The sequence below is a fragment of the Taeniopygia guttata genome, chromosome 1 (assembly GCF_048771995.1).
Source record: "Taeniopygia guttata chromosome 1, bTaeGut7.mat, whole genome shotgun sequence".
Classification (NCBI taxonomy): Eukaryota; Metazoa; Chordata; class Aves; order Passeriformes; family Estrildidae; genus Taeniopygia; species Taeniopygia guttata.
This window is the reverse complement of record NC_133024.1, coordinates 42,716,096-42,741,618: the sequence shown is the minus strand read 5'-3', so window position 1 is coordinate 42,741,618 and position 25,523 is coordinate 42,716,096. Positions and strand designations below refer to the sequence as shown.

Genomic DNA, 25,523 nt, shown 5'->3' with positions numbered 1-25,523 from the left:
AAAGAGCCAGAAGAGAATGTAAAGTACATGCAGACTTTGAAGGGATGACAATTTTTAGTATGCATGTCAGAGAAAACAAATATTTTGTGAGACTCATTTCTAACAACATTGCTTTCAAAGCTAAACTACACCATGTGTTGATGGGTTGAGTGATTTAGAGGGAAATCAATATTTTGTATGGTTCTTTCAACATTCCATCTTACTTTTATGACACCCCAGAAAGTGTACAAAACTGGTAAATAATCTCACCTAAACTTTGCCTGAACTGCAGAGAAAGAGTCACAGCAGCAGTGAAAGCAACAATCCTATTCAGCAGAGAATTATCATCTTTTCTTTAAAGCTTGCATGGCATTGGAAGGATTTAAAGCCCTAAGTCACCAAGACTGTTTATGCCAAAAGGAAGTAAAAACTGAGGACAAAACAATTTCATGCAATGTATGGTTTGCTGAGTACTGGTGCATATGGGACTTTGAAGTCTGAGGACCATTCACTGAGAAGTTTTATTTGAGCAGAAAAAGCTGGCAGGAGCTTCCCCAGGAATTTCTGAATTAAATTCATGGATATTATGCTTTCCAGTAGTTATGTTTAGGGAATTTACATTTCTTGGGGTCTTTCTTAATGAAATCAAGAAATTATCTATTTTTTTACATGTATGTCCACATGCTGCAGGAACCTCTCAAGAGCTGATTCTTTGCACCGGCAGTACATATAATGAAGTATCTTCAGACTTGCAGCAGGCACATCATAATTACAGTAATTTCTGTCTTATGCCTGAAAGTTCACAGGAATTTTCTGAAGACTCACCAGAAAAGGATCAAAGATTTTCTGTTTATCGAGGCTTACAGATTGTGCTCCCAGTTCAAGTGCAATATTAATGGTCGCCCAGCAGTGTAGGCATTCTTTTGCAGTGTGTCTGACAACAGAAGCTAAAGCTGTTCCTCCCTGCATTTAATAAACAGCCTTGAATTTCATTAGTGCAATCTCATGGCATAGCAGAAGTCCTCAGTTTAGCTAACCCCCGTCCAATCCTAAACATTCACTGACTGGTTTGGTTCTGTAGATGACAAGTTCTGTAGCTGTCCCAGTAGAGAACTGGAATCTCGATGCTCAGAAAAAGCTGTGTCATCATGCTAAAGAAGCTTGCTCCACAAGAGGATCACAATGGGTAACAGTGGAAGTGAACCTGACAATAATCATGTATCTGTGCCAGAAATGCAGTGTTGCCAAATATTAGAGTTTTACTGTGAGATTTGTGCTATTTAGTGTATTTCTTGAAGTTACAGTACACTGAGTCTTGAAATTTTAGGAAAAGTGCAGCTTTTTTTATTAAAGGAAAGGAGAAGAAAAGTACTATAAAATCTTACATTTGTGGAAAAAAAGCTTGAAAAAGTTTGGAGATATTAACAGAACATAGGCTAAAGCTTAGAAACCAGAAAGCATACTGATACTACTTGACATTTTAAGTCCCTTTAGAATGCAAGCATTTTCATCACTAGCATTTGAAAATCCCACTGCTTTTAAGAGGACCCAGACTTCTCATGTCTCTTTCAGTCTTATGCAATTGCTAACAAACTTCTAAAAGTTGTTTTTTTCTGACTGTTTTTCTTTTTTAGAAAGAAATAGTAAATCTAACATTGAACAGCACAAACACAGAATAAAAATGACATGCAGCACAGAGCCAGCCTTGCCTTCATCCTGAAAAATATAAGCTCTTGGCATTGCAGAGGTTTGTAATGGAGACTTTTATTATCTCCAGCAGCAGCAGTTGCACATTTTGAATTTAGGTCAACACATATTTGTCCAAGTGCTGAATTATTACATTAATGCTATCCTAAAACAATTTATCTTGTGTCTCATCCTTTATTACAGTACTTCTCTACAGGAGTAGTCACGGGTGATTTTGAGCTGGATTTAGTGCTAAAGAGGTTTCTTCTTATTTCTGTAACAAAAATGCTATCCTGAAATATATCCTATTTGTCATGATTCTTAAACTGCAGTTTCTTATACCAAGAGATTTGATACAGAAAATCCTATCTTCTTGAGATTCCCTTTTAATTGGGTTTGAAATTAATGGAAATCCAGTGTGATCACATTAGGCTACAGCATGGTTTGCTATAAAAAGGAGTAAGATTATCTTTCCACCTACGGACCAGTAACCTCTTGTTTGTTGAAGGAAATAGAAGTGTTTACTTGTTATCCTATGAAGTTGATTCTCAGGGACTGACAAACGCCTTGATTCTCCCTGGGAATGTGGCCAAGATAGAATAGCTAACAGCATAGCAAATCATGTAATTTGTTCCTGGGAAAAGTCAGTAGGATTTTACTTTTCACCTATGACTAAATGGGAGCATGATATTCTGCTTTAGAAAACATCTTTCCTGTTTATGGATTAAAAAAATAGAGCAGAGCCAAGATTTTCTGATATAAACCTTATTTTTTCTTAAGAAAACTATTAAGATTTAATATCAAACTAGAATATTTGCTGACATATAAATCAAAATATTAAAATTATACAAAAGGAATTTTTGAAAAGAAATAGTGAGTTTTCTGCTAACACACTTTAAATCAGAGATTTTATTAACATCTATATTAAAGGTGAATTTATTTGAATCCCCACTTCTGTGAACTCTTTTGTGGGTTAGTCAGTGATAATGTTAATGGAGACGTACTTTTACTTGTCAATAAGTGGTATCTGTAGGAGGAGCCTGTACCCATCTAGCAGCAGAGGAGAATGAACAGCGCTTCTGGGCTTAAATCATGAAGGGCATAACAGTTCTGGTTTGAAATATGCTTGTATTAAACCCCTAACCAGCCTTTAACTGTTTTCCTTTTAAATGGTGGAAATTTCCAATGTAAGAATGTTGTTTATAGAAGAAAAATATTAATGCATTATCAGAGGAAATGCTATTGCAATATGCATGAAAAATTCTTGACCACTGCTAATCATACAGAGATACTTAAAAAAAAAAGAAAAAAAGAACTTCACAGTCAGTTTGTTCGCTCCCAGAAAATGCACATAGACATGCATATAGAATGGAGAGTGCACAGAATCTGGAATGTGAACACTTAAGAGAAACAACCTTTGGGCAGGTTTTTTCCACTTGTCAGAACAAATTGGTAATGAATTATAAACTGGTATCATTAGCATCATCCTTTCAGCAGCTTTCAGGGTTGGGTGGTTTCCAGGGCTGAGAGCCTCAGAGAATATTTTAATAGAGACAGCAGCTGTTGATGAGGCCTGGTTGTTCTTTCTCCATTCATTCTGGCTACCAAGAAGAGCAGGTGATGCTAAGGCTTAGTGTTCACAAAGGTTAAAAAGCTCTATGCTGTACAAGAGTATTCATATATTTGCTGCCTACCAAGTAGGCAATAAATATATGAATACTTTAAATATAAGAAAACTTAGGCAGAAGATCTGTGCTATCACAACACTTTGCTATCCACTGTGTGGGTCAAGGACAGAGGGTGACTGTGGTGGAGGAAAAGAAGTGGAACCACCACTTCTAACCAAGTAATTCCTACCTCCCAAATATTACAGGCTGGTGGATATGCCCTGTCAGCTTCACATGCTTAGTGCACTTGTACCTTCTGTACATGGAACAACTGTGTTCTTGGCATAGGGCATGGTATACATTCCAAAGGAAAGAGAAATGAATTTTTTGTTGTCTCTTGGTTGGTTGGATTTTTTGTTCTTTTCTTCTGGGTAAGCACAGCCATAGGTAGATTCCTCCAGAGTGGGCATCTGGGAAAAACTTGAGGAGCTGGCTTCAATCTACAGGTTTACAGGCTCATCAGTCATACCTTACATAACACCTGCCTGGGAATCCCATACATCATTGATGCTAAGAAAGGTTACATATTCACAGGAGGCTGAGGGAGGAAAGGTAAAAAAAAGAGTTAGGCTTTAGGTAATATGATGCAGTGAGAAGTAGAATATTTGTCAGGTAAACAAAAGGTAAGCAATCTCAAATTCCAGCATTTTGGATAAAGAAGGGAGAAAAGTTATGTCTAGGGGCATAGTATGCATCTTGGTTAGCCTGTGAAGAAAAGTGAAGCAAAGGCTTACACATTGTATCGCTGATTTAAGGGACCATTTTCTCCACAGGGAGTCAGTGAGGTGTTGAGATGCTTCCTTTCAGTGAGGCAGGCCTCCCACTAGCGTGGGTTCACTCCATAGCCTTAGGGTGGTTGCTGGCCAGGCCAAGAGCGGTACAGAATATTTACATACAACCATGGGCTCGGTCTTCCCATGGCCTTGTCTGGATTGGCACTGTTTTATCTTCCTCTGTCTTGAGTGCTGCATTGTGCCAAAGGTAACGTGATCAGTGCTGGTTGTGATGGTGGCTTGTCCAGGGGATGGTCTCTTCTGGTGAGTGCCTGAGCCTGGGAGAAGCCATGATGCTGTCTTTAAGCCATCCTGGCCTGATGGAAGCTGTCTTTAACTTGCCGCTTGGATGTGGCTTCCCCCATCTGGTTTTGGATCCCCTGTGCTGGAGGAGGCTTCAATGGAGGAATGAATGCAGGTGTGGGGCTGAAGGATGGCGTCCCACTGCACATAGGGCTAAAGCATTGCACTTGTGAGGACTCAGAGGGAGACTCTGGATGGAGAGCAGGTTGGCAAAGACCTGACTCTACTTGGAGAAAATGTGGCACAGGGAGGACCTGCTGGCAAGTGGAGCCAGGAAGCATGGAGTGACCAGGAACAGGGGGTGGCACAGTGACAGTAAGTGTGTGTCCATGGAAGGTGGTTGTAGGGGGCCGCTCTCCTCCTACCCCTTGCCACACAGACCGCCCTGGATCCATCCAGCATGGATGTCCCTCTCCCCTGTGTGCCGCAGGAGAGCCCTGGCTGGGTCATTGGGAAATCTTGGCCCATAGAATTGGCTGCTGCCAAAGAATCAGAGAGCTAGTCAGGTTGGGAAAGACCTTTGGAGATCATGAATCCAACATTTGACCCAGCAATACCATGTCAAATAAGCCGTGGCATTAAGTGCCACGACCAGTCTTTTCCTAAACATCTCCAGGGAGGGTGACTCTACCACCTCCCTGGGCAGTCTATTCCAAGGTCTAATCACTCTTTCCATGAAGAACTGCCTCCTAATGTCCAACCTGAACCTCCTGCAGCTTAAAACTACGTCCTGTTGTCCTGTCACTTGTTACCTGGGAGAAGAGGCTGACACCACCTGGCTGCACCCTCCTTTCGGGCAGTTGCAGAGAGCGATGAGCTTCTCCCTGAGCTGCCTTTTCTCCAGGCTGAATAACTCCAGCTCCGTCAGCCACTTCTCATCAGACTCCTGCTCCAGACCCTTCCCCAGCTCCACTGCCCCTCTCTGGACACGCTCCAGCCCCTCAATGTCTTTCTTGCAGTGAGGGGCCCAGAACTGAGCACAGGATTGGAGCTGTGGCCTCAGCAGTGCTGAGCACAGGGGGACGGTCACTGCCCTGCTCCTGCTGGCCACAGCAGTGCTGATCCAGGCCAGGCTGCCATCGGCCTTCTTGGCCACCTGGGCACACACTGGGTCATGTTCAGCCGCTGTTGCCCAGCACCCCCACGTCCTTCCCAGCCACTCTTCCCCTAGCCTGTGGCGCTGCGAGTTACTGTGACCCCAGTGCAGGACCTAGCACTTGGCCTTGCTGAAGCTGGGCTTCCCTGACCTGTAATAAAGCGACAGACGTCTGCAGCCGCCAAACGCCCCCGGGACTCCGCGGGCAGCGGCGGGGCGGTGCCATGGCGGCCGGCGGGGCGGTGCCGCGCTGTGCCCGCCCCGACATGGCCGCTTCCTGCAGGTAACGCGCCCGCCGGGCCGGGCTGCAGCGCTCGGGCCTCCTCCGGCTGCGGCGGGGCCGGGGAGCCGCGGGAGCGCAGGCGGCCTCTGCCGCTGGTTCCCCTCCCGTCCCCGCCGTGCTGCCTGTGCGGGGAGCAGAGCCCGCGGCCGCCTGGTCACGGCTCCGGCTCTGTCTTCGGCCATGTCAGGAGGTGGTGCAAGGGGGCCAAGGCCAAATTAGTCCGTACGTCTGCCTCAAGGCTTTTATGGCCTCCATCGTGTGTCCTCAGGGCAGAGCAGAAGGGACACTGCTGTGAGGGTGGTGAGGCCTGGAACAAGTTGCGCAGGGAGGCTGTGGGTGCCCCAGTCCTGGCAGTGTTCAAAGCTTTGAGAATCCTGGTCTGGTAGGACGCACCCCTGCCCATGACACGGGGTTTGGGACTGGGTGATCTTTAAGGTCTATTCAAACCCTTCACATTGTGTGGTTCTATGGCACGCTCCTGTGGTTATTCCTGTTATCATTGTTTGCAGCGAGTGCCCGGAGCCCGGGGGTTTGCGGGGTGTCGGTGGGAGCTTTGGTGCTGGCTGTCCCTGGCAGAGGCGGGATGGGACAGCCGCATGGACAGGCTGGTGCTTGGCTGTGCTGGTGCGTTCAGGCGCGTTTGGTCAGTGCTGGAGCTCTTAAATCTCACCTTCGGGCCTCCTGAATGTATTTTATTCCCCCCCAGATGTCTATGTTAATACTATGTCCGTATACGTTTGTTGTGGCGTGTCTGCGGCACAAAAGCAAGCCGAAAGTGAGTAACAAAGGGCCCAGCTCATCCCTGATCGTGGCGCTCCCTCTGCCGACAGCCGCCGCTCAGCTCCGCCTGGCCGCCAGGTACTTCAGGTTTCAGAAGCTGCTTCTACAGCAAGTAAGCTTTGTGCATTGCATTAAAGCTTTACATTAACCTCTGTAGTAACTTCACGCCAGTTTTGTAACGTGCGTTTACCCTTAGTTCCTATTGCAAGGGGAAACCGTTTTCAGTCTGTGTTTTCAGGAGCTACTTTTAAAAATACTCGTTGTAAAACTAGGTGGTAACAGTAATGAATTCAACAGTGGATTAATCCTTTTTCTTCTGTAGTCATATTGGCCTTTCTAAGAAAGTGTGAGATCCTAGCAAATGAAGCTTCCTGCTTCTGTACAGTTGAGTGTGTTTCCTTTATTCAGAAATCAGGGCAGACTTGGTTCCTGTGCCTACCGAATTGAGCCAATGGTAATGATGCAACAGACAAGACACAGAGTTTAGACACGGTTCAGAGGGAGACCAAGGGAATATCCTGCTGTCTCAGCTATGCAGGTATTACTGTTTAAGGTGCCTTCAGAAGCTGGTGGCACCAGAGTGATGCTGGCAAGCATGACACAGTACATCAGGAAGGTCTTCAGCTTCTTGAGCAGCAGGAGAAGAGCTGAGTGTTGTGGGATAAGTCATCTCTGCCAGCATTATGTGCTATTTAGACAGCTGAGTCACACCTCAGCTGTCCCTTGTTCGGGGGTTATGAAAGGATAAAAAGTAGTCTTTCAGCTTTCTGTGCTAGTTTAACAAATATTGTGGCATGAATTCTTTGCTTTTCCCTGGACAATGTGGGTATTTATGAGGACCTGACTTAAGGCCTGACTAAATTCAGAACTGTTTTCCCCAGATGTCAGATGAAGTCTTCCAGTATGTGGAGGTGTAGCTGTTATGGGAGAGGCCTGACCCTTTCAGTTTGAAGTTCTGCAGGCTGCATGACAGTGGTCTGACTGGTATGGGTGATGTGCATAGCCTCCATGCTTTGCCATCAAAATCCAACTTGCTTGGTTCCAAAGTATTAACCTGTCCTGTATTTTTGCTCTTTCTGTAAACTAACCAAGTCCAAGATGTGTCACTTTCCTGTGGAGTAGTTTGGGACTGCCTGACACTCTCCACAGAGGAACCTGCTCAGGTGTAGGCTGTAAAGATGTAGGCCTTTTTTCATCTGTGTATGGCAAATAAGGTGGGACAGGCCATGCCTTTTGGACCCAGTTATATAGATGGTGATGCTTAGGAACATAGGGTTTAGTGGTGGACTTGGCAGTTCTGGATTAACAGTTGGACTCAACCTTACACGTCTTTTTTAACCTAAATGATTTTGTGATTCTATGGAGTCTTATAATTGCACAGCTTGGTCATAGTAGGTTTGCTGAAGGAGCCTGCAAATCAGCTGAACCTTGGTAAGGGTAACCCATTAGATGCACTTAGGAGAATGTATTTCATAAAAACTTTCTGTGCTTCTTTTCATGAGGCTTTTATTTTTCCCCTCTAAGTTACCTTGGTTTCTAATTATCTTACTTATGCATTTTGTCTCTGTTGCATGTGAGGGTGATTGTGATTTTAGGAGATTCTAGGAAATGTGAATTGTCTAATGGTGGTAGGATGGATTTTGGTGCTGAGTAGTTTATTAAGTGGGGTTTTTTTTGTGGGTTGTTTTTTTTTTTTGGTGGTTTTTTTTTTTGTTTGTTTGGGTTTTTTTGGTGGTTTTTTTTTCTCCTTTAGTCAGACACAGATATAAATGTGATCTTTATGTGGTCAGATGTGTAAAAACTTGAAGAATGCCAGGAAGTCAGGGTTCAAACTGTTAAGGCCTTGCATGTGCCACCTCAAACTAGTTACCAGGCATCTGAAACTATATCAGGAGAAAATTGTTGATACCCACCATGCCAGTAACTTGCCATGTTTGCTTGAAAGTGTTGTTGACAAGGGTTTCAATTCATTTAAGGCCCCTGTAAAATTGTGTTTGAGAATGGAACAGGAATGGTAGGAGGATGAACTAGTAAGTGGAAAGGAAGGGAAAAAGACTGAGTCTTCTTTGACAGCATTGATCCTGCTCCTTTTTGGAGCATTAGAATTTTTCATTTCCATAGAGTGCTTTTGTCAATCTGATTCTCTTTAAAAATTATTTTTGTGCAGTTAAAAGTTGTGCAGGTTGATGATGGTAATGCTGCAGCAATCACAGGGAGTACATACTTACAGCTCCTGTGCAACACTTCAATCTCTTATAACAGTTTTACTAGCATATCAGTGCTCGTTTAAAACAAAATTTTTGCTAAGTCATTCAACACAAAGTTGCTGCAAATACTAATATGAGGGTTTTTTTATCTTTACTATTTTTTGTAGTACATTGTCATATTATCATGGTTGTGTCTGCAGTTTAGGTATTGGGAAGGAGCTCTGCAGTCATGCAAGCCAGAAGGTATGCAAGTGGATGAGTGACTGTTGGGGCAGTTGACAATGTTAAATAATTACATATAGGGGTGATTGATCTAGTTTTGTTTAGTTTTGTTTTTTCCTTAAAAATAGCTGAAACAAAACAATTTTTTGACAGGAAGAGAAGATGAAAGGATTGTTGTCATGTCAGTGCTGATAAAAGAGTGGAATAGGACAGACAGCTGCAGTTGGATTGTCCAGCTATACTGTTAGGAGGATTTTTGGCCAAGAAGAGAAGTACCTCTAAGATAAAGGTAAGGGATTATGTTACAGGGAGAGATAAAGTCAAACTGCATCAATGTCTGGGAGCTTTGTCTTAATCTTACATGAGATATGGACTCCTCCCTTGGATTTGAAGGAAGTAGAAAAAAGAAAGGAAAAGAATATAGGCTCAAAGAAATGAGGGAAGGTACTGCATGATCTCAGTGTAGTGCTAGACCAAAAGTTGGCAAAAGATGCAGCAAAACCTGGAGAATGCCATTGACCTGTAAGTATTCACTGGTTGGTAAATGCTGTGTTGCTATGAAATTCAGTACTTAATACATATATGTACACAGTTTTCGGTTCCTTTGCACAACAGGAATGTGATTTTCATTAAGTTTGGGAGATGTGGTAAATGATGTGTGGAGCATCCTAATTGCTTGCTCTAGGACATCTAAGTATTGCACACATTTTTCTATGCTCAAGAAAGGCAAGTTTGGCCAAATGTCACATTTGGGTGCAATTAGGTAAAAAGTGTCACACATTTAATCTCTGACTCAAGCTTTTGTAAGACATGAGAATAACTGAGAAACTGAGACAATATGAATCTCAGGCAGTTCTGCACATAATTTTTTTCTCATGTTCTGTTCAAGTGAAGAGGAAGAGAAAAAATGGGAAAACTAAATAAAGCATCATAGCAATCTTTTAAAGATTTATTTCTGGGAGAGATCCTTTTCAGGCAGGACCCTCACTATGTGTTGTTATTTCTGCTTTCCAGAACACCAGTATGGAAGCTAAACCCAGTGAAGATCATTTGAAAGTTCAGAAAATGAAGAAGAAGGTATTGAGGAAGCAGGTCAGAGCTCAGCATACATTGATGAGACATGAGGGCATAAAGTGTGTCTCCCATGCCACACAGGTAGTTGTGATTTTGATGGTAATGTTAAAATGCTGCTTATCTGTGTTCTCTTCTCTCATGTGTCTTATGTAAAATGCAGTTATTAAAAATGGACTTCCCAAGATTAAGGGTTTTCTGTGCTTCTTTGATTTCAAAGCAGAATGGTACTTGAGCAGTTTGGGGTCTATGGAGAGACTTTGGCCTTTGGATAATGTTTTTTTTAACCTGAAACACTAGTTACTTGGGTTGAGGAGGAGGAAGCCATGGAAATGCTATTGAAATAGATATTTTTTGTCTCTTTTTCTGTGTTTTTTTTTTTTTTTTTTCTCTCAGGCTTTTAACTTTTGTACCTTTCTATCCTCCATGGTTCCCTGTCAAGTGTAATTTGTCTCATCTAAGCTCCCCATTAAAAACATGTCTGTCTTGAATATCTTTTCCATCTTGTTTTTTTCCTCTAAACAAATTAAGACTGTGGTTCTGTGGGAATTGAGCTGGTTGGCTGACTTGCAGCTGTTTAAATAGGCACAGCTTTCTCTTTCCATGCAGTAAAGAGACCTAGCAGAAAGCTACTTGGATTTTTGATTTGTAGTGTTCTGCTGCAATAGAGTTGCAGCAGATCAGAGGATTACCTCGCAGATACTGATATAGCAAAACGTGACAGGAACTTGCAGACAGAAAGGGAAGTTAGGGTTCCTAATTTCCCGCTCTCATTTATGAAGAAATATAAATGGCTTGAAACACTGTAGAGCAGTATCATTTGCCATATGCTTGTTCATCCTCATCCTGCAAATTCTTCCCCTTCAAATATGGAAGCATCAGTTAGATCTTTATACATTTTTTTAATAAAATTTGGTTTAATTTTTTCTCCAATTTCAAACCACATGGACGGATGTTAATGACTCGGCAATCTTGTTTATGTTGTAAACTCTTTAGAACAGAGTGTGTTTTTCTAGTGTTGCTTGGAAATGGGTCTGTAATTTGGGACTTGTTCCCCTTGAAACTGTCCCAGGTACCAAATTATCTATCTAATCTCTCCAAAGAGTAATTCTGGGGTCCAGCAAGGTCCTTATTGGTGACAGAACATTTGAATAAGTGATACATAAAACAAAATCATAATGCTAGTGGTAAACTTGTGTCAGGAATATAGAAAATACTTACAGGCTTGTGCAAGAGTCCATCTGTGAATTACATCATCAGTTGCTGCATGTGCTGTAGCAGTTGTGTAGTGGGATCTTTGTAGATTAAATGAAATGAGTGGTTTGAACCTCTGCATGTCCTTCACACACATAGGACTCTCCATCAATAACATTCCAGATAATAGCAGTAATTAATAATGAGGTAAACCTTGAAAAATATGATCCATAGCAGACAGCCTGATGCAGAGCTTAGAACAGATGTTAGCAGAGCCTTCACAATAGGCATAATCACAGCAGTGGTCAGTGTATAATTTTTTTAAATGACCCTCCTCTTTGGTTCTAAACCTCATTTTCTGGTGTTTTTTTTTTGTTGTTTTTTTTTTTTTAGAGAAGCAAAATGCTTCTGTTGTTTGAATTAATTGAACACTTTCCCCAGCTGTTCCAGAAACCACCAAAATTATGTGCCAGTGCCACTGTTTTTGACAAGCATACTACAAGCACACATGGCACTTGAAAGCATGCATTAACTGAGGAGGTGTTTCTGATAGAGGTTGCAAGGCTTTCAGCCACACCATGTGCTGGGCAAGCAATGCTCATGGAAATGTAAATATCTTGTGCAGAATACATAAGAGTGCTCGTGGGTTTAATTTTTCTTTATAGTGCTGATAACTACAGCCACTTTCTCTTGGTAAAATGTTAGTTTTAAATGAACCAACAATAATCACTAATTCTTTGTTTGTTTTGTTTTTTTAATTATTTTTTCAATTAGAGCCTGGTTATTGCCAATGCTGGTCTTGGTAATGGGATGAGTAGACAGCAATTGCTCAGAATACTAGAAGAATATGGAGCAATGGAAACACTCTTAATGCCACCAAATAAACCATATTCATTTGTGAAATACAGGACAACAGAAGAAGCCAAAAAAGCCTTTAACACCCTTAATGGAAAGGAAGTAACACTGGAAGACTGTGGCCAAGACATTATTCTATACATTAATTTTGTGGAAAAAGGTACAGTTTTTCTGCTGTCCTATATATCCAGCTCCCTCCATACTGCTCCCCTTTGCTTTTACTTTCTGAGTTGTAAATATAGGTAAAAACACACTCATTCTTGTATATAGACACAGAGAATGAAAGCTAGAATCTGAGATTCAGGACATAAAATAATCTTTGCTCCTTGTATTCCAGGTCAGGATACTCTCATTTCAGCTCTATTACTTGGAAGGAAAAGGGAAAGAAAGATTTGAGTGATTTTCTGACCATTCAATGCTGTACATGAAGGTTTTGTGATCTAGGAGCCTGGAGAATCTCTGGACAGTTCATTGAATTTCTTGTGTGACCTGCAATCTCTGTCTCAGCCCCAAGAAAAAATATGCACAATGAAATTTCTGTCCTTTTTTCCCCCCCTTCCCCCCAACATTTTTTTATTTTTGGCTGATTATAAGCTATTTACTACAAGAACTGTTGCTCTTTCTGTGAGCTTTCATAAAGCCTAGCAAAAAGGGTTCCTGATGTCGGTCTGTACGTTCTGCTAGCAAATAGCTTTTTTTGAGCTCTCAGGATAGCAAACTGAATGTCCCAACATCAATGATGTTTTACTTTCTCCCATATTGTTCTGTACTCCATATTTGTTCATATTTGGTTACAGAGTACTCTCTGTCTGGAGAAGCAATCTGCTGATATGGTAAATCACTAAAATTCCACAAAATTAAAATGAAATTCTGTGAAGTGGTTAGGAAATTCTGTTTATCGTTATTTTTACAGGAAAACCACAAGCAGTTTTGTGTTTGAATAGTGTAAAGTCTTGTTCCTCTTATTCAGTAAAATTTTAGAAAGCACTTCAATGATGCAAAACGCAGGCCTTACTCTGTTTTGTCGTGACAAAAAGAGATCGTTCTTTCTCCAAATAAGACCACAATGAGGGCTCCATTGTATTATTAAACATTTCTACGGCTGTACTATATTCTCATACAAAGTAATTATATCTCCATAGGGAACACAGGCTTTATTTTCTCTAAAGAGTGACAAAGTCCTCTTTTTTTCTTATACATCAGTTTCCTTGCAAAATGCTGTTCCTACAAGCTTGCCTCCAGGCTTAATGGTAATTGAAAAGATTATTTCTCCAGAGGAAGAAAAGAGATTGTTGGAAAGTATTGACTGGAAAGGAGATGAAGATACTCAGAATGGTGGGTACAACTATAGGAATTCCAGACATTCTGTACTTGTATGCTGTTTTTTTCCTGCAGTTTCAGGTTACAGGAAGTGTACATCTTGGGAAATATATTGTCAGAAATTATTCTGTGGTTGCTCTTAGCATTTTAGAAATTGGGTCTTATACTGCAAATGATCAGTTCCTTGGGGCAAGTGATATGAATTAATATCCTAGAATGGATTTACTTGAATAACAAACCTGCATCCAGAGACAATTAAAGTATTTTTATGTGTTTCATGCCAAGCAGAAGACTGTTTGTAATTTGATGTCCAACTGAAAAGCTGTGTCTTCTTTTATTTAAAAAAAAAAACAACTTGGTGAGGCATACAATCTGGATGCTTTCACTTGAACTTGTGGAGTTAAATCCTTGAACAAATAAATTCTTGGAAACGACTTCAGAGTTCCTGTGTAAATTTGTTCCATGGAGCAACGCAAAAGGTTGTGCTGACCTTAGCTAATGTGTAATTTGGTGATTAATGAGAATGATGGATCTTGATGTATCTGTAGGATATTCATCAGGTGTAAATTCAGAGATCAGGTCAAGAAAAAGATGCATTAAGCATGGCTGAAATAAATTGGCATTCCCTGCTTCTTGCGTACAAAAAAATACCATCCCTTTGACTCAGAATGTGATACTTGATGAATTACAAAAGGTAATAAGCAGAAGTGTGTGCATGGAGAGTGAGGGTCACATATACTGTTTTAACTGCTAATTAAAGAATGTTTAGTGTTAACAGGTAGGATGGAATAGGGAAACATGGTAAATTGCCTGCAGTATTTCATATAGTCTTTATGTACTCTAATCTTCAAAGTTATGTTTTTTACAGCCCAGAAGACCTTAAAGCATAGAAGAGTAAAGCATTTTGGATATGAGTTTCGCTATGATAACAATAATGTTGATAAAGACAAGCCATTACCTGGAGGTAAGAACTTCCCTATTAAACTGTACTTATTTTGAACAATTATCTAAAGCCTTTAAGGCTTACTGAGTTGTGGCTGTGAGAGTCTGGTTGAAGGAAAGCCTTTGAGTATCTTAAGCACACACAAAAAAGTTTTTGAATTTTGAGATTCATTCCAAATTGTTGTTAGTGTTTCAAGCTTGTCCAGTCACTTGGAGCCAGAGGTTTCTGCCCGCTGCCCTTTGTTGAGGTCTGGTCAAATAAAGCTTTTGGGATTGTAATTGTCAATCCTTTTTATCTTTTTGTTCTATAAAACAATTATGTGTTACAAATTGCATATTAATTTATTTAGGGGATGTGACATATGTTGCTGTATATATTTATCTCAAGCAGCTTGAAACTTGCTGGATGCACACTGAAATAAAATTTTCTTTGCTCTGAAAGCAATTTTGTAAAGGTTTCAATAGCTCATATTGGGAATTGAAAGCTGTGAGTCAGAGCAAAACAAGTGAGTCATAGACTTAGATTTAAAAATAGCAAAATAGGAGAGTTAAATTCCTGTAAAACTTGAAGGTGTTTAAGGTGATACATGTGTACTGGGGTGGATGTAGCATGCAACAGAAGGATTCTGGTTATATTAAGATTTTAACTCTGAAGCTATATCATTGTAAGGGGATTGATATGTGAATTGTTTCCTAGTCTCACAGATTGTTTTATGTGTGAGAAAAGCATAAACACTTCTTGGGAGAAAACAAGAATAAAAATCAGTAGATTCATGGAAGGGATAGTAGTAACATGTTTGTTGGTGTTACCTTCAGCAGAATTTTTTAATCAAGTCCTCAGCAAAAATTTTTTAATCAAGTTCTCAGTCCTAAATAGCAAACCAGAGCTTCAGTGGAAGACTATGGCTTCCATTCCTGTTTCAAGACCAGCTTAACTTCAGCAGATTTTTTGGTGATATGTAATCTAATTCAGTAATAGATTTCCAGGGAATAAATTTTTTTAGAGAACGCTCTCCACAGCTGACTCTCTGCATAATAATTTTGCTTCTTGACTGCAACTTTTTTATTGTAATTGGTAAAAACTTTTCCTCTGGTTTGATGTGGTTTTATTTATGTGTAGAGATACTCCAGTTTGCATTTGTAAGGAGTAATCTGCTTCTGAATGCAGAGGCCTTGAAAGAGTGGTCTTTGTAATTTTGAGAATATTGGACTTGAAGATTAGTCCCCCAGTTCTGATGTGTGTGTTAGCAGCAGATGCAATCATAGTTAAAGATGGACTTGCATGTATATGAAGCTACTTCTATGTATTTTCCTAGTTATATTTATTGTAAAAAGCTGTCCTGTCTTGTTTACAGTTTTGTTTCTATAACTAGGTCTTCCTGAAATTTGCAACCCATTCTTGGAGAAGTGCTTAAAGCAGGGATATATCAAACATAAACCTGATCAACTGACTGTAAATCAGTATGAACCTGGACAAGGTAAGTTCATTTTTCCCTCAAAAATTTTGAACTCTTTATTTTATATAGTGGTTTAGTGAGCTTAGTTAGCTTAGTTACCTTACCTGGTAGGTAGCTAAGCACTGTGCAGCTGCTTGCTAACTCCCTTCACTGGGGTAGAGGAGAGAGTTGGAAGATAAAAGTGAGGACACTCGTGGCTTGAGATCAGGACAGTTTAGTAAGTTAAAAAAAAAAAAAAGCAAACAAAACAAAGGAAAACAAGTGATGCAAAAAAAAATCCTCGACTACTGGCCAATCAGTGCTCAGCCAGTCCCTGAGAAATGACATTAACCTTAGTAATAACACTAAGGGTAAACTTCACCCTTAGTGTTATTACTGATCACAATGTCATATGATCATACGGAATATTCTCTTAGTGACATGGTGTCAGTTGTCCCAGCTGTGTGCCCTCCCAGCTTCTTGTGCACCCCCAGCTGACTTGCTGGCAGGGAAACATGAGAACCATAAAAGACCTTGATACCGTGTAAGCTTTGCTTAGAAAGAGGCAAAGCATCCGTGTATTGTCTACACTGTTTTCATCACAAATCCAAAGTATAGCAGCATACAGGCATCTGTGGAGCAAATGAACTTCATAACAGCTAAAGCAGTACAACTTCACTAAAAAGCAGGAGACTGTAGCATCTAACTGGGAAATGGTGTGGTAACAGGATTTAAGCACCTGCTTATTTCCTCTGTGACCAGAGATACTTTGAATCAAAACTAAAGCCTTAATACTGGTTTCTGAACATGGGAACTTGGGTTTAGAAATGTAGTTTTTGAAACCACTATTATGGAAAATTATGGTGTTTGAGTCCAAGGCCATGATTTGAAAACTAATTATAAAAAGATATAGGAATAAAGAGTCATATTTGATCTTCTAGTTAAGTGTATTTTTTACTCCAAACTTGTATTGCTTCCTGTAATGTGAATACAGTTTCCAAGAAATGGTTCCTGCTGTGAGTACATATGATATAATGTTAGTGCTTGTGATATACAGAGTCTTAAGTGTGATGCAAGCAGTGTTTCCTTATCCTAGAAACAAGGAATTACTGTGGTTTTGTATTTTTTCCCAAACTGGAGGCTTCTGAAGAAAAACAAGCTTCTAATCTCACTTCTAGGGAACAAATCATGTGCTGTACTTTTTGTTAAGCTTAGACATCAAAGATTGCTTTCCAGGGTGAGTATCTCATTTGTCCTTAGGAAGAAAGAACAATGGCTTTACTCTCAGAATTAATGTCTGGCAGTTATTATAGTGTCTGCTGAACAAAGGTGCGAAAAGCTGATCCTATTTGTTTGTATATCTGACAGTCTGTTAAATTTATACAGTTGTGTACTTCTGGCTGGGACATCTGAGGAGATTAGTTAGATTTGTAGATACCTATCAAGAATGGAAGCAGGTTTTTTTTGAAAAATCCAGCAAAAACCTAAGCCCAAAGCAAAATACCCTTTAAGTGCAAATCATTAGGATATGAATGAGCACAGAGTGCAGTCAGATTAGTACTTCCTTCACCGTGGTTCCAAGCTGTTTTTCCACTGGAAATTATACTTGAAATTTTAGAAAGTGAGTTATGGCTATGAATATCTAAGCTGGAGGGGCCACACATAAGATGAGGTGTGTGGGTCAGTGTGGTCTTGGTTGAATAATCGGTGACAGTGTGGAGAGCTGTCAGTGTTCTTCTGCTGCACAGTGAATTGCACAGACTTCAGCGTGCCTCTTGAAGCAGAGCCTCAGTGCTTTGTACTGGGGCAAAGTTATGAGCCGTAGCAAACAGGTATCTATCTGTCCTTGGTTTTCAAGTTGCACTGATTTTCTGTCAGATTAAGTGTTGATCTCATAAAACACTTGTATTTAATGTATCTTATGTGTTTACACTGAAACTAATGAAATTCAGAATATTTATGTCTGGATATAACATGTACCGTATAATAAGGGTGCTTTATAGAGCTGGCTGACACTTCAGAAGAAATTGTCTTCAACTCAGGAATTCTCTAGAGAGCCTAAAATGAACTTGGGTAGGATTTTTAATGAGCAAATAAAACTGCTTCAGTTTGGATGGTATAGGAATGACTCTGTCTGCCTTGGCCTGCAGTGACTCAGAGGAAGGTGCAGTTGCAGTTCTCCCAAGCTGTCTGCTGTTCTCTCTTGCTCCACTGCTGACTGCCGTTCCCCACCATGTGGCGAGATCTTGCTGTGGCATGCACACTGCTGTTCTAGCATTTGGTGTTAAAATGTGTGATACAAGCTGCAGGGATTGGCAGTTTCTTTCCAATTAGCAGATATGAAGGAAAAATCTAAACAAACCCTTGAAAATGACTGTCCTTTTGGCAATTCTCAGTTATGTGTGTGTACTTATACACACACACTAACAGATGTATTACCCAGGGGTTAGCCTAGCAGTGATGTATGTTAGCCTTGGAAGAGCAAAGCAGAGGGAGATTTGATCCTAGCAGTGCTGCCTCTGAGGTAGTAGGTCCTAATGCTAAAGTGGAATTCCTTTATGCAGTAATTTCCTTAGGAAATAGAGGGATTTGAGATTACTCCTCTGTGAAGGGAGTGAGGAAGAAATATATTATTGTGGATGAACTAAAGCCCAAAATTGCTGTAGATACCATAGCTGTTGCTGCTAAGGGCTAAACTGCCTGCAAGGAGAGCCAAGTGCTTGAGCTTTTCTCTGCAGCAGGGAGTCATCCAGGAGTGAGCAAGGCCTTGGAGTAACCTGAACTATCTTCTAGGTATTTCTACTGATTGATTATACAAGACACTTAGGTTAATTGTGTCCATCTAATCTGGGCGTAAGACAATTGCCCCAAATTCTTATGGAAGGCAATTCCCTTGTTTATGGTAAGTTTTGCTTGTTCAACCATAAATCCCAGTTTTCCATACGGAGATTCATAGAAATAGAGCTTGCCAATGGAGATAGCACTCTCTTACTGTTGTTATTATTGTCATTATTGTGTTCACTTTTTTGTTTGTTTTTTTTAAACAGGAATTCCCCCTCATACTGATACACATTCTGCTTTTGAAGATGAAATAATCTCTCTCAGTTTGGGAGCCGAGGTAAACTTAATGTTTGCATGTGGTCTGATGCTTTACGGAGAAATTGCATTTTTATATTTTTAGTTTGATTTTTCATGGTGTCTGTCCACATTAATCCAAACTTCATATCAGGTATGAAAGGTGGTTTGATATGCTAATTAAATAAGTAACTGCAATACGATGTTGTCACTGGAAGATTTGCAGTGGTATCAATGATTTTTAAATCTTGGCATCCAGGTCTCCACTGATGTTCCTTCATCTTTATTTCATGCTTTAATTTCACATATTCTGCCTCAGTACTGCAGCTCTGGGCTTTCTTATCCTTTCCTTTTCAATGAAAAGACTGACTCTGGCACAGATGCTCTGTTACTTCATTGATGTAACACCATAAGCAGTGCATTTCTAGGTTATTGTATTACAGCATACCTTTGTGATGGTCTCAGAGATGGCCAAAAGCACAGTGATTTTAGTCACGTGAAAAATACAATCTTTCTGGGAAGTGGACTGCATGGAGCATTTTGAAGCTGTAAAAGGTTAGAATGTATACATTTTAACCAGGGACACAGCCAGACTTGGACCATTTCTAGATATTTTAGGTGTAGGCATTGGATTACAACCTGTTAGGTTTCTTACAAATTTCAGTGCCTTTTCCTCGTGGGCCATAAATACACTTTTTGGGTGCACACAGTCAAAACTGATGTAGTTAAAAAGCCAGTGGCCCATGAAGTGCTCTGTTATTTATGGTTTTTCTTTCCAGTCTTTTACAATTTTTTATGATTTCTTTGTGGTTTTGTGCACTTAGCTCTTCATCTGATATTAAAATGAAAATATCAGTTGCAGTAATAGGTGATTTACCTATTTTAGGAGTGAAGCCCCCTTCTCTATTCCCATTAAATCTTAACCATGGGCAAAATTTGCACCCTCTATTGACAAATAAATGGACATATGCATACAGCATATGTCTTTCTCTTTGGTGTCTTTCTCTTCTCTTTATTTTTCTCTCTGTAGAGGGTTTTTTCCTACCTGAATACATCAGCCTGCAGTGTGGTGGAAAACATGCATAACACCATATGTCTTGTCTTTCTTTGTTCTCCTCAACAGTAAATGCACACATTTAAATAAAAAGTGCTGTAAAGAAATAACCTTGCAACCCAGCTGGTTCTGTATTCTATTTTGGAAGTTGGCTGATACTTCAGAGGAAAAAAAGGAAGCAGAATGCCTCATTATATTGAGTAATGGAAAGAGCATTTCTTTCAATTGCATATATGCTTGTCCCTCCAGGATCTGAGTTAGGCAGATTGTGATAATTAATAGCTACAGTAAATGCTTTGGCTTATGAAAAAGTAGTCTGGCAGAACAGAGGACTAAACACAAACACCCTTCTAGCTTGGTGACTTAGTTATCACCACAGATTCTCAAACTTTTTGTATCATCTTCACAGGCCCACAGAACTATTTAGGTTGGAGGGAATCTCTTGAAGACATGTAGCCCAAGCTCCTGCTTAAATAGGGTTGTCCAAGTAGGTTGTCCAAGACTGTGTCTGGTTGTGTTTTGAATGTTTATGCAGATGCAGACTCCAGCACCTCTGTAGGCAATTATTTTGTAGTATTTGACGTCTGTCACAGTAAAAATCCAAACTGTTTCTTTGTGTTCTGATGGAATGGCATGGGATTTAAATTGTGCCCATTGTTTCTTGACCTGTTGATGTACATTGTTAGGAAGAATCTGGCTCCTTATTCATTCCTTCCCATCAGTTATTTACACACATTAATAAGAGCCATCTTACCTGACACTTGGCCAGGCTGGTCAGTCTCAGCTCTCTCAGCATCCCCTTATTTAAAGATATTCCTCAGTAATCTTTATGGCCCTGTCCTGGACTTGCTCCAATAAGTCTATGGCATTCTTGTAGTGGGAAGCCCAGTCCAATTCCAGTACTGGACAGAGTACAAGAGATACCCCCTCACCAGGGCTGCTAAGTGAGAAAGGATCACCTCCCTTTACCAGCTGAGTGCTCTTCCTAATGTAATCCAGGATGCTGTTGGCCATTTTTTCTTCAAATATATTTGTGGCTCATGTTCAACTTCTTGTCACCAGGACCTCAAGGTCATTTTTGGCAAAGCTGCTTTCTAGCTCATCAGCTGCCAGTGTGTAAAGATACATGGAATAATTCCTGACCAGGTGCAGGACTTGGCACTTCTGTTTTTCATGAGGTTCCTGTTGGCAGCAGTTGTCTAGCCTCTCCAAATCCTTCTGAATGGTGCAAACTGGTATCAGCCACTTCTAGTTCTGTTTTATCTGCAAACGTGCTGAATGTGTGCTCTGCCCCATCATCCAGGTCACTAATGAAGTTGTTAAACAGTGCTAGCCCCGATATCAATCCCAAGGGCAGTCCACTAGTGATGTCTCCAGCTGTGCTTCATGCCACTGCTATCTTCAGTGGTACTTTGCAACTCACATTACTGAGGATCAGTTTTTTCCTTAGTGTGGAATGAATTCCTCCAGTAACAAAGCGCTCTGTACTGTTTGTTGGACAAATCATTTTAAGTTTAATTTGTTTCTGCAAACCTGATTTTTGTTGAAAAAGGAATAGTTACTGACATGTTTGTTTATTTTAAATATAAATGATCTTGCGAAATAAATGCATGATTCTTCACTACACTGCATTTGTCTTGCATCAGATAATCTACAGCAATCCAGGTTCTTACACCTGCATGAAATGAGGTGAAAATGTAGGTGTGAGATCCTCTTTCCTATCTCAGTCTCATGAAACAGCTTTATCAAGGGGCACAGAGGGGCCAAGTAGTGGATTGAACCAACCACCCCTGGTTGGTGCAGTCCATCGTGTTTTGAGGAGTTTACAAGATGGATTAAACTTGTTTTGAAGGACAAAAATCTCATTATTGCTTTGTACTTCAGCCTAGCTTATAAAAACTACTAAATAGTTAGAGGGCAAAGCAATGTGAGGTGATTTGTCTTGTCCTGTAATACTTCTGGAAAAGTGGGAGTCTTGGGCTAATCTTTCCTGTTTGTAACCCATTTCTTTGCCATCTCCTGGGAAACTGCAGAATAAAATGAGACTTTTAGAATGTCCTGTGGGCTTGTAATTGCATTTTATAAATCACCACATTCACCCTGTCTTTATAGGAGCTGATACACTGAAATTATTAATGAACATCAGTTTCAGTGCTCTGTTATTGAAGGCAACTTTTTTTTATTCAGAAATTGTCATATTAGGAAAGACAAGGCAATGTGGTAAATTTAGGTGAACAGTCTTTTATTAAACTTAATTGCAAATCATGTTCTATATCCATAAATTTGAACAAAGTACTGCAAAACAGGGATCAGTCCTTTCTGTTGAGAATTTTGGTTTTATTTCAGTTAGGTGTTATTTTCAGTGCCTCCATTTGGTGTCTCTAAAGATATGCAGTTTTACAGTATTTCATCTTAGAAGCCTGGCCAAGTTTGCAGCTGTCTCAAAAGAATCCTAATTCTAACCTGTGTTGAATGTCTCTTTGCAGGTTTGCTGCAGGAGCTTGATCAATATTGAGATTTCTGCTTTTCCAGTTTTCCTAATTTGCCATTTTATATGCTGCTGTGTAAGCCTTGATTCATTAAAACTTTAGAAATACAGAGGTAGCATTTATATTATGAGCTAAGTAGTGCTATGAACATATCCACCCTATAGAAGAATTTTCCCTTCCTGGCTGCAGATCTTACTCCCAGTCTAAAGTTACCAACACCCTGTAGTCCCTCCTTGTCAGCTCTGCTCTGCTGTGTCTGAGACTGCCGTGGGACACCCACTGTGCCCTGCCAGACAGCAAATCACAGCCATAGTTGGCTCAAAAGGGATGTTGGTTTGGCACAATATCCTGATTTATGTTGCTGTGTCCTGTTTTCTTAGGATGCAGCCCCAGGCTTGTCATTCTCCTTAGCTCTGTTTTTCCTTGCCTCACTCTGCTTCCTATGCCTTGATCCGGCAAAAGGCTGGTATAAACACTGAGAACTGCTGTGATGCTCTGTCTAGGCCCTGACCTAATGTCTGAGAAAGAAGAGCTTTAGGAATGTCAGCCAGATTTGTGCCTCAGGTTAAAGAGGAGTGGCTGTGTATGGATCATCCTTAACCTCTGCCTAGCTTCTGTTCATCTGAACACATTCATCATCTCTTAGCCTGTGGATCTTAGATACTTTTATCTGTAAAGAAAACCTGTGACTCTCTTAAGCCTTGAAAGCAGAGCGGTTTCAAAGAAAAGCTTCACCAGACCTTTTGAACAACCTTTGAGTATGGTCATTCTAGAACTGATAGAATGAGGTATGCTGCTTCTACTCATCTCTCAGTCTGATGATTGATTCTTTTTCTGGTACTTCTGCTTCTTACCTGTTGATCTATTTCCAATCTGTCTTGGCTAACAAACAGAAACCTGTGGCTGGTATAGCAGCAGCTGTTTCTGTAATAGCTGAGAGATTTTATGAGAAGCCTTTAGAAAGTCTAGACTGTACCCAGCCTTTGGCAGTTAGCAGCTGTTTTGTGTCTTGCATGAGCTTTAATAAGATAGGCACTGGGTATTGCTGTGTGGTTCAGCTCTTGCTCTGCTTATCTTGGTTCGTTGCTAATTCAGTTTAATTTGCTGTTTACATATATATTGCTTTATTTTTCTTGTGAGGGAAGGCAGAAAGCATCTTACCTTTTAAAGAATTACTGTGGTAGTGGCTATGCCGAAGTTTTTTTCTCTATGTTGGCAGGATGATGGTAGTGGGTGAAATAGTAGTAATAGTCATCACTATTTAAAAAGAGATTGTATTGGCAGAATCAAATTGTCTCTGAACCCAAATGGAAGATACTAATTTTAATCACTGCAACCTAATACTGAGTTTAGAAGTTTGTTCAGATGAAGTAGGATTCCTAAAACTCAGTAATGTGCTTTTCCAGTCTGTAAGACAGGTGCAACTCAAGAAACATGTCTTACAGTAATAGATTTTATTTGTTCTTGGAGAATAGAAACTTGCAGTGGTTTTAGCTGGAAATCCAAATGGACGTAATTTATAGTTGTATGCCAAGATTAGTTGGTTTGTTCCATTTAAAGTGGTATTTCATTTTTGAAAACTGAGTTTTCAATGAGGATTTGCTCTATGTAAAAGTTGTGCTAAGCACTGCAAATTAAATGCATTAAGCTCCATAAATCTGTGCCTCCTGTTTACATTTGCTCTTTATAGATATGTCCTGTGTTTCTTTCTGTCCATGTCATACCATGGTGGACTGTCACTAAGCTTGGATGAGAAAGAAGAACCACCAAAATCAAGGGAAGACTTATTTTTGATGTAATTGAACATTGAAATATACTCTCTGAGATAAGCAACAAAGCCTGTAGCCCCTTCATGGGAATACTTATAGCAGTCTAACTACCTCTTTTGGAAAAGGTGAAACATTCTGTTCTTTTATTTCTGTGCTGGATGTCTAGTCTCCATTTGCATACAGGATTCTGTTCACAGATACCAACATGTTTTGCTGATGTTTCCACCTGATGAGTTATTTTAACCCTTGGAAGGATCCTGAAAGCCCAGCTTTCATGTAAACTGTTAGAAGGGAACCTGTCCTGCAGCAAAGAAAACCTCCTTGGTTGTTGATAGGCTAATTCCTGTTTTAGCCAAGGGTAACAAGAGCAAGGCACCTGCTGTGTGCAAATAATGTAGATAAGCATTTGTTTCCCAAGTGTTGTAGGAATCTGCTAACCAATTTCAATTTGCATTAAGATGGTACAAGAAGAGCATTCTGGTTTGGTAAGAATTGCCCCAGAACAAAGATTTGGTAGCATTATTTCTCTAGAACCTGTATGGCACTAATTTGTGAGGAAACAAGACAGCAATGTGGAGATCTTGCTTTCTCTGATATCTCCTCAGCTACTTAGGAAGAAAAAAATCAAAGCTAAGCTATGACAGAATCATATTTCAAAGTTTTAGATGTAAAAATATTTTTTTTTGCTCCCCTTTCATGTTCGTGACGCATTATAGTTTCCCGCTGCCTCTTTGTCTGAGGCTGAGTATTTACTATCTGTGGGCCAATATCAGGTAAATAACTCTGAAAAGGTTGGTCTCCTGTCTCCTTTCTCTTGCATTTGTACCAGCCTGCCTTCCTCTCCGCAGAAGGAAGAAACTTATCATCCCCCATACCTTTCCATACAGCTGTTCCCCACTATGCAAATCCCAGTAGCTCCTACTTCAGTGCTGAGGAAGGAAGGCACCCTGTGGTTTGATTGCTGAATGTGCTGTGACTTGCTGAGCTATTTCTCCTGGGTCTGCTAGCGTGGGAAGTTGCTTTACTCCATTCTCTGTAGTGGTTTTGTTTCCTCTTCATGGTCCATTATTTTGACTAGTGAGGGGGACGGCAGAGCTGTGGCTTCTCCTGGTTCTTACCAGTTTGCTTTCTTCACAGTCGGTTGTTTTGTAAGCATCCTGTGTTTTGTTTGAGCTGTTGAGCATTGAGAAAGAGTTGTGGGAAGAATGTTCTCTTTGTCTCCTGAACCGCACTGGGTAGTGTATCCAAAGTGAATGTGGAAAGATAAAAGAAACGGCAAATAGGAAGAACTTGAAAATGAAATCCACTCAAGATCACATAGA

At 40.3% G+C, this 25,523-nt stretch overlaps 1 protein-coding gene across 13 annotated transcripts in view; it reads left to right on the top strand.

Moving 5' to 3' along the window:
- The window catches only part of ALKBH8 (alkB homolog 8, tRNA methyltransferase), a 54,372-nt gene that overhangs the window by 4,637 nt on the left and 24,212 nt on the right, over positions 1-25,523 (top strand). For 2 of the 13 annotated variants that reach the window (XM_030270173.4, XM_072927571.1), the window contains exons 1-8: positions 5,689-5,787; positions 6,494-6,679; positions 10,011-10,151; positions 12,036-12,276; positions 13,320-13,451; positions 14,305-14,400; positions 15,752-15,856; positions 18,862-18,932. In XM_030270173.4, coding sequence (XP_030126033.4) covers positions 6,494-6,679; positions 10,011-10,151; positions 12,036-12,276; positions 13,320-13,451; positions 14,305-14,400; positions 15,752-15,856; positions 18,862-18,932 — 972 coding nt within the window. In that variant the 5' untranslated portion in view covers positions 5,689-5,787. Of the gene's footprint in view, positions 1-5,688; positions 5,788-5,807; positions 6,088-6,493; positions 6,680-9,149; positions 9,286-10,010; positions 10,152-12,035; positions 12,277-13,319; positions 13,452-14,304; positions 14,401-15,751; positions 15,857-18,861; positions 18,933-25,523 lie in introns of those variants that run through there. The other 11 variants (XM_072927583.1, XM_072927591.1, XM_072927592.1 and 8 more) reach the window with 11 other exon arrangements.